Below are 19681 nucleotides of genomic sequence, written 5' to 3' on the forward strand. Positions count from 1 at the left end.
CTACCGCTGCTTAATACAAGAGTGCCAGTTCTTCTTCAAGGACATTAAGATTATTTTTGAGGATTCCTATATAAATGAGATTAGACTCTGTAGATGTTTAGCTAGTTGCAAAGAGTGACTCTCTTAAAGGAAAAATGAAGGTAATTTAAAAAAAAATAAGTAGAATCCCAGGCCTTATTTTTTTTTTAATCCCAGGCCTTATTAAACAAATATTCAATTACCAAAAAACTGGACCTCCTCTAGATAAAATCAATAAAATACAGGCAGCAGAAAACCCACAAAAATATAAATTGGTTATTCTGGCATTTAAGCAGATCTTTCATGACAAATGTAAATAAGTAAAAATAAACTATATTAGAAAATTAAATGTATAAACACTATGAGGGATGCATTATAATATTTTTCAAGCACTACTCAGTCAAAAAAAAAACCCAATTTTTAAAGCAACACATCTCTCAAAATCAAAGACATCACTCAAAAATGTTAAATAAAGCACACACATTGAACAGGAAAAAATGTATTTTCTGGCGACTAAGATTCTTAAGCAGCTTTAATTTATGCATAATATAGTTTACCCTACATATGAAAAAAACCACAGGCAAGGTATATTATAATTTTAGCTCTAATACCTTGAGAGCATTATGTTTTGTCTGTAACAGCTGTTGTTTTATCTTTATTTCCTCTCGCTTTCTCTCATCTGTGATTCTTTGTTGTAAGTTGTCTCCTCTTTGCAACAATTCTTTTACAGTACCCTCATTGTCTTCACTCTGATTAAAAACAACAAGTACAGTCTTCATTTTGGTTTTTAAAAAGCTGTACATCGTTAACAAGAGATAATAAAACATGTTATTTAAACACACAAAAAAAAATCCAATTTAAGACTTTCGGGAATGTTGTTCTAAGATACTGGGCTCATACTTTTCCTTTTATATGGTTTATTTGAGTTTTGTAAAGAAGGATCTAGGAAGGATATCATCCAGTTCAAAAGGATATACCTGATTGGGGGGGCATATGTAGGAAGATAGACTTGTAAGGTACTTCATCATTTCAGACAAGGCATCAAATGGTGTGAAGCATTCTTTTGGCTTTGAGTTTTGGTAGATTTTCAGAAATTAAAGAAGTTTGGAGACATGAACTAAACGTGTCATTTACAATGTTAACTAACCCATGCAGAAATATGGATGTGGATGTATGTCAGATGGCAATGATCCTTAATGGTTTAAACACGCTCACTCCTAAGTAAACATATTTTAAATGTACACAAATTTCTATATAATAATCTACTTTAAGTAGCCTATATGTCCAAATTTAGGATGAATACTAGGACATTAGTACAAAATGATGTATTCAAGTGTTGCCAAAAATTGCAACTAGTTTCTAAAAATATGTCATATATACAAGCTGTTTTTAAATGCGATCAAATAAGTATAAAATATAGATTAGGAAAATTACTTGAAAAATTTTTTGGTATGCGTTCAGTTTCTTAAACTCCAAGAAGAATATTTTTATTTACTTTGATATAAAACTATTTGAATAAGTGCCAGTATAATATGGTAGCATATGTGTGACCAGGTAATTTTTCACTTCTCGTTTCCCATCTTTCTTTCAACTCAGTATATGAAAACTTTCTTTTGAGAAGATTCACCCTGCAGTGGTACTCAAGGTACTCTGATAAGCTAAGAAGAGTAAATGTTAGATGGTTTTTAAAAAGTCACATGTATTTGCATGTAACAATTCCTGGTACTCGAATGCTACCTATCTAACTCTGCAATGCATATTTAAACTGCAAAATGTAACAGAAGATTGATTTTTTTTTCAGAGGAATGACATTTTTATCAGAGGTTTTGAATTACTAGTGTAATAAAATAATATAGACATATGTTTATAATCTGTGAAAGACTTTATTTTAGAAAGTCTTTCCTTTTTTGTCTTTCCTTTCCTAGGGCTGAGGGAAAAAACAACCAACCAACCGAACAAACAAAACCCCAAAAAACCAAAGAAACCCACTTTGCTTCTTCCACTACAGCAGGTAAGGGCTATAGGGCAGAGTTGGTGAATAGCCCAAGAGGTGAACAGGACTCTCTCACCTCAGTGCCCTCCTGATTTCTTCTTTGACATGAAGGAGAGACAGCTGTAACTCAGTATTTTGGAAAGCCTCTTCTTGGCTTTCTCTTGCAGAGCTGAGTTGGCAAGGCCACCAAGCCCCATACACGGGGGTACTGGTTGATTCTGGGAGCTCGGGAAGTAAGAATTGATACCGGGGCCAACTAAGATTGGTGGAAAATAGTTTTCCTACTGCTTCACATGCCTACCATCTAAAATTCGTATTTTGCCTTTTACTGTCAGTTTAAAGCATTGTCTGAGAAGTCCCTAGTATTGATACAAGTCTGAGAAATCTCAAACAGGATATGTGGAACAGTAAAAATGCCATATTGGTGATGACTGTGGAAGAGGGAAAAGGAAATTGTGACAAGGACGTGGAAGGAGAAAAAGTCAGCAAAAAGGGTGTGATGCAGAAATCTTCAAGCCAGAGAGAAATGTAACAGACATTTTGAAATTAATCAGGGTTGAAGGAGAATGTTATGAGTTTGGGAGCAGCCCAGATAGTTATGTTTCTTTACTCCCATGAAATAAGCAGCATGAATTTATACACATTTTAGACATCTAGTGTACTATTTAATCAACTTTTTGTGAAAACCACTGTGTGGTAAACTTTAAAAAATACTTTTTCTATTTTGTTTAATAACCCTTCTCTGAAATAAACATTCTATTACACAAATCAAGACTGACACAAAACATCATCCATCCTCAATGGCTGAGTTTCTTATTAAATTTCCAATTTATTTTCTAATTTAACTCTTCTCCCCCCATTACATTTTGTCCTCTGAGTTTGAAAATAGCACAGGTCAAAGCAAAACTGTGGAACTACTTATTAGGATCTGCAAGTGCTCCTATGTGACCATACCACAGTAATTTGGCATTCATAATAAAAGTTCAACAAGAATATTTTGCAATTGTAATAAATCATTAGAATCACAAAATGTGCAAGGAATGCACTGAGAATTTAGTTGGAGACTTGAGTTATCTAATTTCCTTCCAAATATTTATTCATTTCACTCCTAGTTCATTCACACTTTTATCACAACCAATTTACCATATCTTTATTGAAGTCTTCCTCTTTCAGATTCACCCCCTGCTGAATTTCAGCCTCCAGTGGTTCAAGCAATTTTTGTATATCTGAGTTAAACTGCTCCAATTCCTTCAAAGGAATGGAGGCCTAAAAAAAAAGATAGTGCTAATTTAAATCAAAATTACTTTTTATTAGAAACATAAACCCAAAAAATTACATTTGTTCAAACTCCTGTTGCTAAACTAATGACATGCATTTATGTTTCCATATTATATTTTATGAAAGCTTTGAAATACAACTGGGAAAGTACCTGAGGATGCAAATAAAGACAAACATTTAACATCATCAGAGCTGAACATCCATGCAAGATAATGAAATTTGTCATTCTCTTCTTTCAACAAAAGTCCATTTCCATACAGTTGATTGAGCTAATTGTTAATATTCTAAAGTTGAATTTGATCTTATTTAAAATATTCTGATATAAATACCATTTGTGTAAATATGTCTTATCTGAAACTGCCTCATTCATCAAGTAATAGTAACCTTAGGTAGAAATGCAGAATTGTCTCCTTCTCCTCAGAAAAACTACATGGCAATCTGCTCCGATATTTTAAATGACATTTTTAGCATGGAAAATTTGACAGGTGTGCTCTCATAAGACAAACAATGCCATGAGCTTGCCTTAGGAATACTTCATTTGGTAGCACACATACAAAAAAATCAAGTGAATAAACCCAAAATATTTCACATAAAAAATCTGAATATGTGTTTTCCAACCTTACAAATATCACAGTTTCTTTGATTTTGAAATTCATATTGACCATAGTCTCGAAAACCTCTTTTTTCTATAAAAGCCACTTGAAGAGGAGTGATCAATAAAAATACATTGCAATTTAAATATATATTCAAAAGAGTAGGCAAGAGTTAATTATCAAAGTTTAAATTGTTAATGAAATAAATATTGATGCTATTGATCTTTACCCTTTATTCAATTTCTTTGCATTAAAACACTAAAAATATTTTATACCTGACAGCTTCTGAAAACTCATAGATGACATATAGAAATCTTATTTTCTTACAGAGCTAAACATTTCCCCATTTGTAAAACCAATTCAGGAACAACTCCCAGTGTCTTATGCCAGGATGACTGCATGCATAAAGTCTGGTCCCCACCTATGGTTCCCCATCACATTCCAACAGTCATAGTCTTACTCTTTCTTTATTAAACGGCATCTCCTAGAGGATCATAAAGATAAATGTTCAAGGAAAATATCTACTAATGAAGAAGTGAATAATCAAATGCTATTCATGAAAACATGATTTACACACACAACATGAATATACACTTATCTGCCAGGCCCTTTTATACACATGAGGAAGGATATATGGGCTCTTTCTAAAAAAGTGACTTATTTTCAGTATTATTTTTAAATCTGAATGAACATTTGCAATTTGGAACATCATAGCAGGTTCTGGAACTGGTACAGAATGGTAGTATTATAAATATGCTTAAGGGATGCTTCTGCTGTTGTATTATAAACATACTTCTACACTTTTAAAACATATTACTCAAAGTATTATAAAAGCAAAAGATGAACAAACTTTCAAATCATAACTAAGCAATATTAATTTGATACTATTTTGTGTTATTGAATTGCTCACATTTGCTAATATATAATTAGAGCAACTGCAATATTCTACATAATTATGTGAAAATACAATGATAGGTATTTTTAAAATAACTTTGAGTGCTGAGGTGTCAAAATAACATGGGTCCATTCTGGGGCAGATTTATCTTACTCCTATGTGTGCTTTCTCTCTAGCTCACCCTCTCTCTCCACATAATCAAATAGAAAGAGTAATTTCAAAGATTCAGAACTTGGGCCTCAATGTATCTTTATCAATACTCCTTGCCTAATGCATTGTATTTTCTTCCCAATTTAACTATAACTTTCACAATATCTCCCAGATATTCATCTTTAGCTGGGATCTCACTTTTGAATTTTAATATAGACTCTCCAAAAACCAGCCAATTTCTCACTTAAGGTTCAACATGTCTAGAAATGAGCTCATTGTCTTTTCCCTAAAGCTGCTTGCAACACCAACTTCCCTAGTTCTGTAAATAGAAAACAATTTTTCTCAGTCATCCAGTCTTAGCATGTGAGTCATGTTATTTTTCAACACTTCACTCTAATATCTAATTAAATCAGATCATTGTGCATTCATTCACCATGATCTACTTGCTTTCTATTCCCAGAGATATCATCTCTTATACTCCTTACACAGGAGTTATGGCAATAACCTCCTTACTGGAGTATAATCTCCTCAGGTCACCAGTTCCATCCTTTGCACTGTGATCAGGTCAATATATTCCAAAAACATGACCTTCATGAAGGTATTTCTCTAGTAAACTAGTTCAAGTAAAGTCCAAACTCCAGCACAATAGTCAAGGCTTCCCCTGACATTGCCCCAAGGACCTTTCCAGCCTTATTAAAGTACTCCTAATATCAAACTTTCTTATAGGCCTTTTGGTGAACTCTGGGTATGACCCCCTTCTTGGCCTTTAGGATGTTTTATAATCTTCTGGTGAAGACCCTAAGCTCTTTCATGAGAATGCTGAGATTGAATCAGGGCTCCACCATTTAGTAGTGGGGGGACCTTGGACAAGTTATGTGTCCTCCTTGAGTTCCAGTTTCATGATTTGTAACATTAAGATAAGAGTATCTACTTCATAGGGCTGTTATGAGAATCAAATATAGTTAGAATGTTGTCTGAGATACAATAAATGCTTAATAAATATGGGTTATTCTTTTCTCCCCAAATCTTATGTATCCATATTACATACAGAAACTGCTCGATAAATATTGACTCTTACTGTTTCCTCTCAAAACTGTACCTATCCATTGACTCCATTAAAAGATCTTTTGAAAACATATGGTTTATGAAGGATAAAATAAATGCTTGTTGACACAGCATTTCTATTTTACCAAGGTAACTGACAAAATCATTAAGTTCTAATGGTGAGCATGGAGAAACTGAGACTCAGTTTGGTAACATTCTATCATTCTGAACAACATAACTTGTTGATTAATTAATCTGTATTGATGCAGAGGGTAGCTTCAAAGAGGGTGCCAAAGGGCTTTGTATTTGTTCAGCTCTGTGCAGTATTTTCATCAGTAATTATTTGAAGACAGAAAAGGCATGTAAAAAAGCATGCAATGAGAAGGATGAGTTCCATGAATATCCCATAAAAATAAGGGATTTTTCAGTCTTGTTCAACCTGGAGTCATTCCTGGTACATAGGAGGCACTCATAAATGAATATCGCCTAAGTAAAGGAATGACTATTCATGAGGTAGTAGAATAAATATTTCAAGGAGCTCTTGAAAGATCTAGAATTTTAAACAACACGACTTCTATTGTATAAAATCAAAAAGACCTAATTGGCCAAATGCTAGAAACAATGATACCACGAAGTACAAAAATCAGTATAAGCAGATACAAATAGCTTTTAGGAAATACTACTACAAAACAATTAACTAAGTAATTTGAACTTAGATTTTATTAGTAGTATATGTAGGGTCCAGATTTCCTGATCAAAGATTATCATGCATTTGTTTAAAAAGGCCATTACATAGTTTAGCGATTTGAATAACTTGAATCAATGGGTAGGAATTACTTGGAGCCTGAATTTTAGTTCAATATAAGAATAACTGATTAGTGCTATGTTTCTTTTTTTTTTCTTTTTAAAAGCACCAATTTTAAAGTAGTGAGTTTCCCATTGCTGAAAATATACAGAGGGAGGATGATGATGTATTAGGGTATATGCTACACTTTTCACATGAATACTTCCCCCAAAATTTATCAACTTATAGTAAATTCTCTGAATTCAAAGTTTTTAAAAAAATCTGTAGTAATGCAGCTAGAGAGAAATATAATGCAAATCATATATGTAATTTTAAATGTTCTAGATGCCATACTAAAAAGTAAAAAGAAATGGATGAAATTAATTATAATAATTTTTATTTATCTAATTTCCCAAAATATCATATAAGCCTATAATCAATCTAAAATTAAGAAGATATTTTATATTCACTTTCTCATATTAAGATTTCAAAAACCACTATGTATTTTACACTTCTAACACTACTTAATTTGGAGTAGCCACATTTCAAATGTTCAATAGCCATATGTGGTTCATGGTTACCTTTTTAGTCAGTACAGATCAACAGCAATTATTAGAACTATGACTTTGAAAAGAACAAATAGTTCATTATTAGTTTGAAATATATCGCAAGAGCAATATCTTACTAATGAAAGTCAAGAGGCTGAAATTTTAGTTAATAAATTTTAGTGGATTTAGACAATTCTTATAATTTCCATCTCACTCACTAGCATTCAGATATGTTCTCTGAGAGGAATTTTCTAGAAGCCTTCTGGGGATAGGAAAACTTACGGCAATGGGTTCCACATGTTCTAGGAGGAGTCTCTATTCCTCAATTAATGTGTAACTCTACTTTCTGCTGCAGTATCTCTTACATATTTGAATATAATGTTATTTCATTTTCAATGGTTTATGCTTTGTCTCACCACATTTTTAATCCCTGAAGTTTGGAATATATCTTATATACTCTATTTTCCATAGCAAATATAGCTCTTTTTTTGTATAGAAAAAGTACTTACTATATCAACTACCAGTTTTAGAACATCCAATGTATTAATTGAATTAACTAAGTTGTGACCAATTTTGCAAACAAAATAACCATAAGTACTCAAACCCAATTATTCTGGCTATACTATTAGCTGGAAAGACAAGCCATTTGACATTCATGATATTAATACTCTTTGTTCAGATCCAAGGAGTTGGGAAAATTTTAATGCTTCCTTAATAATTCACTGGTTTACCATTAGGCCATAACAATTCTAATACAGAACGCACTTCTCTGACCAATTAGTTTTATATATCATTCCTTGGTCTTTGTTGTCTTTAATTTAGAATTATTATAAAAGTTTATAAAATAAATGCATGATAAGCAAGCACTCATAATTTAATAGCTCAGTCTTGAGTCACCAAAGTTTAAAACATATAAAGTATATAACACCCACTTTTTAAATTTAGAATTATAATAAATTATTTAAAGAAATTGAAAGTAGTGGTGGGTAAGTCATCTTAATTATTGTGTAAATTACTTCTAGTGAATTCAAAGAAAATATATGACCACAGAACTAGAATCACAATTAAGTCACACAATGTTAGACAATGCACATAAGATAGGTTTTAGCATACATAGAAAATAGTCAAACACAGATTATAATATTGTAGGGGAGAGTATAAACCAGGCTTAGGTTTTACACAATTTAATTTTTTACTTACCTTTTCATCTTAACAGCTTTAACATGACTGTGTAGTCATACAAAATACAAATAAAGTAAGACATAGGAAAGTTTAATAAACAGATAGATAAACGGACACAAAAGAAAGAGACAGAGAAACTGAGAAAGACAACACTTTGTTTTCCTTGATTTTTTAATGTTTCAGATTGCTTAACAGCTATTAGTTGTGCTTTGCTGTATGATTTAGGATTAATGAAATTTAAGGCTTTGTTAAAGTCTTAGCATTTAAGGTGACTTATATAACAAGTTAACAAACAATAACACACTGAAAAAGGCAAAATCAATTACAAATTGATTCATTGTAAATTGGAAGCATTCAAATTACTCAGATACACTTTATAATTTTTAAATTGTAACCTTATTTTTAGTTAAATATTACTTCTAACGTGCATAGATACACTAACATAATAATGACTGTGTTTACACAGACAGCAAAGTAAACATTTGTTAAAATAGACTATGTAATCTCAATAATCATGATAAATGGCCACTACATTCAAATAACACTAATATCTAAATTGAAACTAAATAATCTAAGTGCTACAGATTGCTTTAAAAATGCTTTGAATCAATCAGTCTCCTCTTTGCATTCTGCAGCTTTGAAAATTTACTTATCATTACAATTTCAGTATAAAAAATAAGATAATTCATGGAAACTAAAAGGAATAAAGTTTTAATGACCAGTAACATCCTGTGATACAGAAAAGACATACCACTTATGTGATATGAAGGGTTATTTCAAATCAAAATATCTGAGAGGAAAGAAAACTTACAAAGAGAAATAAGCATATTAAAAAGACCTATCTAGAATGAAGATAATCACAGTTTATAGATTCATTCATTCATTCATTCACTTACTTTAAATTCATAAGAGCAAACTCCAGAAAAACATAAGAAATTAAATTTTTAAAATGAAACAAATTGGCTGAAAACAGTGACATTATATTGGCTGGATTCTTTTAATAGCTCGGTAAGGTACTGGCTTATATTTGATGCTTTCAGGATGAAAATGTGAAAATGTGGTAACTTCGCAAACTTGTGAAGTTAATTAAAGGACGTTACCCAGTACATTGGCTTTTGAATTGATGAGATTAATCTCATGGCCATACTTTTCAGAATTAGATATAAAATATATTGGTCGGTTAAGATATATTGGTGGTAAAAGAATCAGCCCACTGCCTAATTTTTGTTAAATATAACTTGGAGTATTTCTCAACCTCATGATTAAATGAGTTCAGAAGTAGCAGCTGAAACAGAAGAAAGGATCACACTGTAAAAATATATGAGGGAGACAAATAAATTAAGAGCAAAATTACAACACTTTGGACAACTGTATTATTTCTTCCTTTCCTTCCCTCTCCCTTCCTCTCTCATTTCTGCTTTCAATTCTTTTTGTTTTTAATACAAAGAAGTGCACTGAAATCATTGCTTTTTAAAGTGAAATTGGACATGTTTATGTTAACATATAACACACCAACAATAAATACCTGCTAATATAAACAGAGGTAATGAAGTATGCTGGGTGTCAGTATGCTGAAGTGGACAAAGCTATGAACCAGGATCTGACATTTTTCTAACCAAGCTAACTGTAAGAACATGGGCAACTCACTGGCTCTCACAGCTCCCTGGAAATATCTGAAAGTCCCTGGTCCAAGGAATGATCACTTTTGCATCTGCTGACTGATTAGAGAAATAGTTTTCCTCCTTAAAGGATCACAATCAAGAATCACCAAATAGCTTTATGCATTTTAAATGTCATGCTAGTAAGACCCAGTTAGTTCTAGCAAATGACACTGTTCAACAAACTCAATTAACATCTACATTGAAAACATTTGAAATGATTATAAAAAGGGTTTGTTACCAAATTTTCAAGAGAATTAACCTTGAAAAAGAGATAGCAAGTTACAAATGTGAAAAAACGTTGTTAATATAGGAATCCTGTTGCTAATTTCATTTCTTATTTATTCCAGTGAAATAAAATTAGCTGGTATAGTGTTACACAGTAGGGGTATTAATTTGTTAATATTATTTGATAAATGTAATTGTTACATTTTTAGTACTCTACAAATTATGCAGTACCTGTAGAACTTTACCAAAGTTTTTAATCTATGTTTTCTGTTATAGTTTCTTTGTAGAAAATTTTACTAAAATGTGTGTGTGTGTGTATATATATATGTGTGTGTGTACACCTATGTATGTACACATACACACACATACACATATACAAACAAGAATAACCACACCAATTAATGGGCCATGTTCTCTACTGTGAGAGGAGGTGTTAAATTAGAAAGACACTATAAAGGGTAAAAAGATCAATATATTTGTATTGATAAACCTGATTACTGAAAATTAGGTATTACTTAAAATTTTCAAATCCAAAAAATCTTATTTGGATATTCTAGGTCACATTTATAAGAGGCATTATTTATTTACCACTGATGTTTAGGAAAGCCAAAACATCTATCTAAACTATCATTAAAGTATTTATATATTACTTTTCACATATAAAGCCACTATTTAAGATAGATTAGACCCAACCAGATGGGGTTTTTCCTCTGATATATTCTAAATTAAATGAAAAATGCACTGGCTTTCTCAAAGCCTTGTGTGTGTGTGTGTGTGTGTGTGTGTGTGTGTGTGTGTATACGCACGCATGAGCATGTGTATGAAAGTCTCTGGTCCAAAGAACGATACTTTTGCATCTGCTAACACTGATTGGAGGTCAAAAATTTGACACTGTAATCATTATAACAACAAAACTATGAGTATTTACACATATAATACCAGATTGTCCAAATTTCATGTTATAATTACACTAAATACATATAGTGAAACTGCTACATGAATTTCAAAAGCAATTTTCAGGCCCATTATGGAAATTAAAGAAGATATGAAATAAAATATCTAATGGAACATAACTTTTTTCCCCACTGGCACATATATCTTAACAAAGAATTGAACACCTAGAAAACAAGTTCACTTTCCTTTTGCTTAGTACCAACTGTAGGACCAATAATTTAACATTTCAGCTCCATAGAAATTTAAATAGTTAAATGATATATTAAGTTTTATAATATTTTATAACAAAGTAATTGCCTATATTAGTAGGACATGACTAGATAAACCTATTTAGTCAACATTATTTTGAAATTAAGTATTATAATGTGGCAAATATATCTTGATGCATATTTTATTCTTGAAACAAGCAGACTTTCAACCTCAATGAAACTTGAATCCTGATTCATTTTTCAGCTCACCATCTTTTTGGCCCTCACATATAATAATTTAAGTCTAGGTTAGTTCTCAATGTCTCTAGACCACTGGTTCTCAAAGTGGGTCCCCAGATCTTCAGCATCAATATCACCTAGAAATTTCTTAGACATGCAAATATCAGGCCACAGGCCTACTGAATCATAACCTCTATTGGTGGTGAAGGTGGAGGATAGATAGCAATCTGTGTTTTAACAATTACTCCAAGTACTGAAAGGTTTGAAAGTCGCTGCTCTACTTTATCACTTCCTTTTCATTCCCCAGAGATACTCCTTTATTTGAGGTTCTCCATGTTTCTCATCTAGACTATTGCAGCAGCTTCCTAATTGGTTTCCCTACTTGCTGTTATTATTCAGCTGAATTCTCTTCACAACCACTGTTGGACTAATCTTTCAACAGTACATTGAAAAAAAAAACATTAAGAACTCCTCATTGCCTACTGAATCAAGCATAAACTATTAGTCTGGTTGTCATGACCTTTTCACACTGTGTCTAATCATCCTTTTCAATTTTATCATCCACAACTAAGCTTCACACTCCATGCTCTACATTTCATAAGTAAACTGAATGTACTCTCCATTGAATACTCTATACACTCTTGAGCTTTTTCATAGGTTATCCTGAATTGTTACGTCCTCTATGTTGCTAGAATGGCTGCCAAATTCACTCAGCATACACTCATTCTTGGCCCAATATCTGTGAACATATCTCACTCCACTATTAAACAGTAAGCTCCTTGAATTTATCACACCTTAGCTAGCAATACAGGTACCACAGAAACAAACACTGTGACCTGAAATACTACATGATTGGTAATAAATCATTCATATCAGTCCCTTTTCCCAGCCATTCCTTCATTAGTCCTTTAAGATCTACCTCAACTATTATCTCTCCCAAAATGCAGACCCCCTTTCCAACTTGGCTTCTCAGAAGATGGAGAGGGAGGAGTAGAGCTGCCATAAGGAACAGGACTACATTGTTTAATTTCTTCCCTCTATGCATCTGTTTCTTGTCACCTTCTTTTCCTGTCAGTACCTTCCTCACCACCACCCTGCTATGTCATCATGTTCAGAAGCCCTAAGACAGAAAGAGTTGAGACATGTTGTCTTTCCCCATTGATTCCATTGACTTTTCCCAAGATTAGGTTACCGCTGACTCATTTTTATAATTCTGACCATCCCCATTAATGCTGCCATTTTCCCAAACTGATTTCATACAGATTAGAAGAGTTTAAACTTTCTTAAAGCAGTGAGATACCACTGATAAATGAAATGGGAAGAGGTAGCATTTCATGTCATTTCCGGGAAAGGCAGAACTTCCTAGTATTTCTTATATTAGTCCACTTGATAAATCTGTAAGGCTGGTCCTTACAATGGAAACAGCAAAGACATCTTCTTGACCCCAGAAGCCAGAAAGAAATTAGCCATTCCTCCATTACCTTTTCTGATCAATTTCTGTCTCAATTCTAAAAATTTGGTCATTCAAGGCTAACATATGATGGAAATAATTATTGATATTAATGATTTTGACCATTTTGTATCTATATAGTAATATGTAGGGTTTTTAAATGTATGCTTTTACATATCTTCAGTCATTTAATCTTTATCACAATCTTGAGGTTAAGATAAGACAGATACCATCTGACTACTTTTCTAGATAAAAACATGGCTCTGAGAGGTCATTACCATGATCACATTCAAAGCAAGGTTTGTGGCATGAAATGAAGAACTTTTCCCTTTCACCATGATATTCCTCATTAATAGTTAAAAGTTACCACCGCAGAGAACTACATCTGATGGACACGTTCTCAACCAAACTAAACTGAGGACTCCACTGCTCATTGCCTTCTGGATTTTGCAATTTCTTGTCATGAACAGTCCTTGCAGGAGACATAAACTTTGTATTCCTCACCAAACAACAAATCCAGGAATTGCTCGTGAGGTTTTAGGGTTAAATTTTGCTCTACTCAACTGCCCTTCCTAGCTAACCTTTAAAACAATCCTAAAGTTAGTTCCTATACTGAGTCTATTTTCCACCCATATATATTCCCAACCTACCTTTATCACTGTAGATTTTCTCCCAGATTATTCTTCTAAGTAAAACCTGCCCATAGACTCAACCATGTGAGGGCATACTCCAACCCAATTTTACCATGCATAAGCCCTACTGTATTAGGAGCTTGACTTTGAGATCAAAAATCACCCTTGAGAATTCCAGCACTTCCATAATTACCCTATTCCATAAGAAAACACACATATAGGTCATTATTTTAGATTTATTGTTACATCAGTAAAAGATCATTGGACTTTCAAACTTAAGAACTATTAAGGGCTAATCTAACTACTCCTAATTTTAGTTAACCTAAACCAGAACTTTTTTTAAATTTTTATTTATTTATGATAGTCACAGAGAGAGAGGGGGCGGTGCAGAGACATAGGCAGAGGGAGAAGCAGGCTCCATGCACCGGGAGCCCGATGTGGGATTCGATCCCGGGTCTCCAGGATCACACCCTGGGCCAAAGGCAGGCGCCAAACCGCTGCGCCACCCAGGGATCCTAAACCAGAAATTTTACACCAAGTTCTATGGACATAACTTGCATCTCCTGAACCCTACCACAGGACGGAGAAAGATAAAAGAGTAGAAATCCACCCATCCAGTAAGTCGCCTGCTATCCATTTTATACATTCTTTTCTAAATAATAACTATTGGAGGTGGGATACTATTTATATATAAATAAATATAAATTTACAAATATAAATTTTGTCTACTAATCTAGTTTAACTCCCTTATCTTACAAACACTAAAATGGAATTGAAATCACATGTTCTCTTTAATGCTGACAAAGTTAGGCCTGGGATTCAGTCTCTTATGTTCACTGCTCTTCATATTATACTATGTGATTGATGGAATTATTTCATTAATTGAACATCTTTATGAAGATGCAATAGTGTTAATTAAGCATGTCATATGATTTCAATAACTAAGTTTGTGTTCATAAACAGATATTTTTAATTATCTTTTGTATCTCTGCATATTTCCACACTCACTAGCACAATGCAATGAATAAATCAGTAAAATGTCAAATAAGCTTTATCTCTAGGTTTTTGGTTTCATTATGATGATAGAGTATAATTATTTCTCAAAGCCCCCAAATGGGGTCACTATTGTATCCAGTCATTTTTATTATTTTAGAGAAAAAGGAGTACTGTGAAAAGTGACAATGTGATTCTTTTGTTAATTAATCTATAATTGAAAATACTGATTTAAAATCGCTTATGCCCTTCTTCAGTAAGGAAAATGAAAGAAGTGCATTGAGTGGCTCACCTAATGCATGAGGTATGAAAGTAACCAACAACTTTGTACAGAATATAGAATGAAAATTCACAAACTTCTCTTGGCCATGCTAAGTCTGGCAGCTTCTATTGTGCAGGTTGAATTCTAGTCATTTTTCAAGATCTGTAAGTCACAATCTAATGATATAACTTGTCTCAATCTACTGTTGAAAGGATCAGGAAAATAATACCCTGTTTTCTCTTAAATATTCTATAGCTTAGTGATACATATGACAGGAAAGATACAAAACCTAGTAATGAAGTATTAGCATCCATTTTTTAAGATGACTGAAATAGCCTTTGGTTGTTTAGGTATTACATACTCTAATGATAATCCCTAGAAGTAAAAACAATTGTCTTAAACAGCAGAGTAAATTGTTACCAAAAACAATTATGCTCTGAAAATAAATTTTAGAGCCTTTCAGATATTTTCCAGGTGAGGACAGCTTCCTTAAAATAGTGCATAAATTACAAAGAAGAAGCAATGCATTAAGGTAAGCCCAAACCTTTTTGTTTTGGGAAGGTGAGTTCTGAAGGATAACTATGTTTCATGGGTATAAAGTAGTTGAAATTCATATCACATTTCCATATATTTTAGAAACTCTTTTAAATATGTACTAGTACATATAACAGTGATACATTGGAATGCATTAGAAAATATAGCAATTGTAAATCATGCTATTATTAGGTGTCCATATGTTTCTAAGTAACTTCCAAACATGCTCACCTATTGTTCCAGGGCTCAACACTTACCTGACATATTACATCATATTTTCTCACAAATATTTCAATAATGTTTTTCTCATTTAAGATTATTTATAGCAATTATCTGCATATGTAAATACATATATTTATTTTACATACATTTTGCATGTGAAAGCATATCATATATATTGAAAAATGTGTCAAACGACATTTTATAAAATTTGGGGTAATTACCTTGCAATTTGACACTCACTCAAAAGAGTTGGATTTATATATTTTTATATATTTTTGCAAGCTACCTATTAGGTAAGATTTTGTCTTCATTAAATGTTACACAAATATAGTGTTACCATGCAAAAGTTCCACATCCCCTGGTTCTTCATTCAATAAATATAAATAGACATATAAAATTACAAAATTAAGATATATAAGCTTTGCAATTATTCATTTTCATGGCTTGAGCATGTTGCTGTCCCTAATGGGTTTTGTCACAGTAAGTACCGGCAATTAGCATGAGCAAGTTAAATACACACACTTACAGATATGTGCACAACCAATAAAGAGATACAAATGCCCTAGATCATGCAGGAGATGTACAAGGCCCCATTTTAGATATTTGATCCATATTACACACGAGCAATATTATATTTGGCAAAATAAGTCAGTAGTGCTTTCCTTAGATGGATGTCTTTTGTGCTTTTTTTGTTGTTGATGGCCTGCAGCATGCTATTTGTTACTTTGCTGTAGGTTACCCCTGAAAGTACATATGTAAACCAGTACAGAATGCAGTTCTAGAATAGCTGTGACATGAAAAGAAAAATGACAGAGAGAGAGAGACAGGGAGACTGGTGAGGTCTAGTGGGGAGAGATTGACCTCCCATGAGATTCAGTGGTAAAATTTCCTTAAACACATTTTGGCCTTCATTTTCTTTTTGAAAACCTTGCTGTGGGGGTTGCTTGCCCCCTTCAGAGTACTGCGCAACCTTCGCAAGAGATCATTTATCACTAGTTTCCACCTTGGAGCAGATCTTCCTACCTTTCCAGTCTTAATTCTGTGAGAAATGGCTGCAAATCGATGGTTGAGCTCTGAGATTTTGGGCTCTACTACTTTCCTGCAGTGGTCGCCGCGGTTTGCCATCAGGTTTGCTGCTTGGTCGCGTGTAGAATCCACCTTTGGACGCATGTCATTCATTTCAGCCTTTAAACGCTATATTCCGTGAGCAAGAGACAGGGCTTGAAGTTAGTAATTAAATGGAAGTTGAGAGAGAGCCAGAGAGCGAGAAAGAGAAAGAGAAAGAAAGAACGAGCACATGCAGAGGTATAAAGAGGGAGGAAAAAGCCAACTTCCATAAAATAGAGGAGAAGACTGAGAATGTATGTGATCTTGGGAAAATAGGTCACCATGCTTGTTTAAGTTTGGTCTATGTTTATTTTTTTTTTCTGATGCAGGACAAGGGATGTTTTCCTGACTTCTCTATGTCGCCTGCAACAATCATCATATTTTATATTTAGTCTTATTTTATCTTAACTCTACTCAATTTCATGGCTGTAGAACCACCTTAATATGTGTTTAGGAGGAAAGATAGCTGAAGAACAATTTTCTATTCCTTTCCAGGTACTTTTGAGTTTCCTTTGTTTATCATATTGAGTGTCATGGGGAAAAGTGGATTTTCCAACAGATAAGGATTCTGTGTCACAGACAGAGGGAGTAAGGAAGGTTCTGACTGACTCAAGGGGTCAGAGAGGGTATAAGTGAAATAAATACCTCAGGTCCTATTATTCCAAAGACCTGAAGGAAATTCACTGTAAGATGGCATTCCTTAAATACGTGTCAAAGGACAAGAGAAAGCAAAATAAGGCATATACAAAACGGAGAATATGTTTTGGGGATAGCCTGAAACACATCAACAGTTTTTCATTAAAAAATGAACTATTATCTTTGGAAAATAGCAAGTTTCATTAAAAAAGAAACAAATGAATTGTTTAAACAGAAACTGTAATTTTTTAGCGTTCAATAAGTAGCAACTCACTGGTTAAATACAATTATTTCAGGAAAACAAAATACGGAATCCTTAATTTAAAGGAAATTTGTTAAAATTCAACTCTTCCTATTTAATTGAGAAAGGTGTTATCAAATGGAGATAATATAGCATCAATAAGATAGATTCGCACATAATACCTCTTATATCCTTTTATAGGTGCCATTTTTAAAAAAATGAAGATTGAGTTGCCTTTGAGAAAGATGACTCAGGATGTCCTAATAATTGCTTTCAGTACACAAAAAGAGAACACAAAGCCATGTTTACTTTACAGATAGTTAAAAATAAAAACATCCAGTTTTATATAAGCTCAGTAATGTTACTAATTATGAAGATTTGGACGTTGCATAGGTAAAACGTCCAGATGATTGGATTTCAGGTGTTTAAACAGATAGAGTGTGAATGATACCAGGAAACTGATCCTTGTGTTTGATGTAAGAATACACTACTAACTAGGCAAATGGGCAGAAATTTGCAAAATGACACCAAAATAAATCCTGGAATCCCATCTTCATCATAGTTTACGTTTTGTGTAATTTGCTGAGAGGTGGATATGGACAGATATCCAGATTACAAAACTCTTCAAAATCATTAACTCCCATGTGAATTAAGGAAGTAGGGAGGGAAGGAAAGAAGGAGGAGAGGGAGGAAGGAAGAGAGGAAGAACTTTTTTCATTCATATTATTAAGAAGTCCTTGATAATCGACATGATTGTTGTGTAGTTAGAAAATTGCTTTCATAATATTTTATTTGCTACCTTAAGTATGTCTTCTTTTTGCTGAGGTTTCTTTTTCTCAGATTCATCCAAAAGTGCATCAGCCTGAATGATCCAGTTTGTGATGTAATCCACATTCTGGTCAAAGTTTTCCATGTGTTTCTGGTATTCCTTAATTTTAGAGACATACCATGACATACCATTGGTTAGACAATATTCTTAAAAGATTTGTCCTACTTTCTACAATGTTAAAAGACAAAAAAGTTGGCATCAGTAAATCACACATTAGTGTGATCTCCATATAAATTACAGCACAGCCATGGAAAAATAATAAAATACAGTTACAGGTGTTCAGTTAAGAGCCACCATTTATGTGGAGTTGAGAAATTAGCAGACACAAATATTATTATTCAAAGCATATATAATTTCTTTCTCATAATGATGAGGGGTTGAAAATCCTCCAGCTTCTTCTCTTACCAACAAAAGGTTTAACCACTCTTCTGCTCGGGAAGTGACGGCTATCCAGTTACTATTCAGAAGACTCAGTTTATCTTCCACCAACATTTCCTTCTTGCCCAAAACCGTTTTCAAGGCCTCTCCTACCTCTGTGACACTCTTTAGGTGAACCTTCTGTTTCTCAATCTCTTTCTGAGTAGCCTGTGAAAAGGACAGTATTTGAGTTTGGAGTAATATATTGTAGTCTTAAGATTTAATGCTTTTGAAATGCCTTGTGTATGGTTACTGCAGTAAGATTTTTCAATGATTTAAACCTTCAATATGTCTTAATGAGTGGTGAAAATCATACCATATACATTGCAGTTTCCTTACTGGGTCCATATCAACATACATGTATACAGAAACAAGACAAATTTCTATTTACTTATGATTATTTTCATTTAACAGATAAACACATATATTACCCATGTAAACATATTTATATTTACTTAATTTGTAAATGTACTGGGGGAAGACAGATCTGAAAAACTGCATCAACAAATAAGCAACCGTTTTTAGAAAATTTAGCAATTACTGTGCTCTTGAATTTTTACAGCAGAAATTTTCAGTGTTGTGGTGCCAGAAACCTATCTGGCATG

The 19681-nt window shown here is 33.1% G+C and overlaps 1 protein-coding gene across 8 annotated transcripts in view; it reads right to left on the reverse strand.

The window, feature by feature from the left end:
* DMD (dystrophin) overlaps nt 1–19681 on the reverse strand; it is a 2057113-nt gene that overhangs the window by 1202405 nt on the left and 835027 nt on the right. For 7 of the 8 annotated variants that reach the window (XM_041741334.1, XM_041741335.1, XM_041741332.1 and 4 more), the window contains 5 exons: nt 19065–19244; nt 18630–18758; nt 16870–17040; nt 3155–3277; nt 630–767 (listed from right to left, as the gene is read on the reverse strand). In XM_041741334.1, the coding sequence (XP_041597268.1) occupies nt 630–767; nt 3155–3277; nt 16870–17040; nt 18630–18758; nt 19065–19244 (741 nt within the window). The remainder of the gene's footprint in view (nt 1–629; nt 768–3154; nt 3278–16869; nt 17041–18629; nt 18759–19064; nt 19245–19681) is intronic. The other variant, XM_041741333.1, reaches the window with a different exon arrangement.

Source organism: Vulpes lagopus, chromosome X, assembly GCF_018345385.1.
Source record: "Vulpes lagopus strain Blue_001 chromosome X, ASM1834538v1, whole genome shotgun sequence".
Taxonomy (NCBI): Eukaryota; Metazoa; Chordata; class Mammalia; order Carnivora; family Canidae; genus Vulpes; species Vulpes lagopus.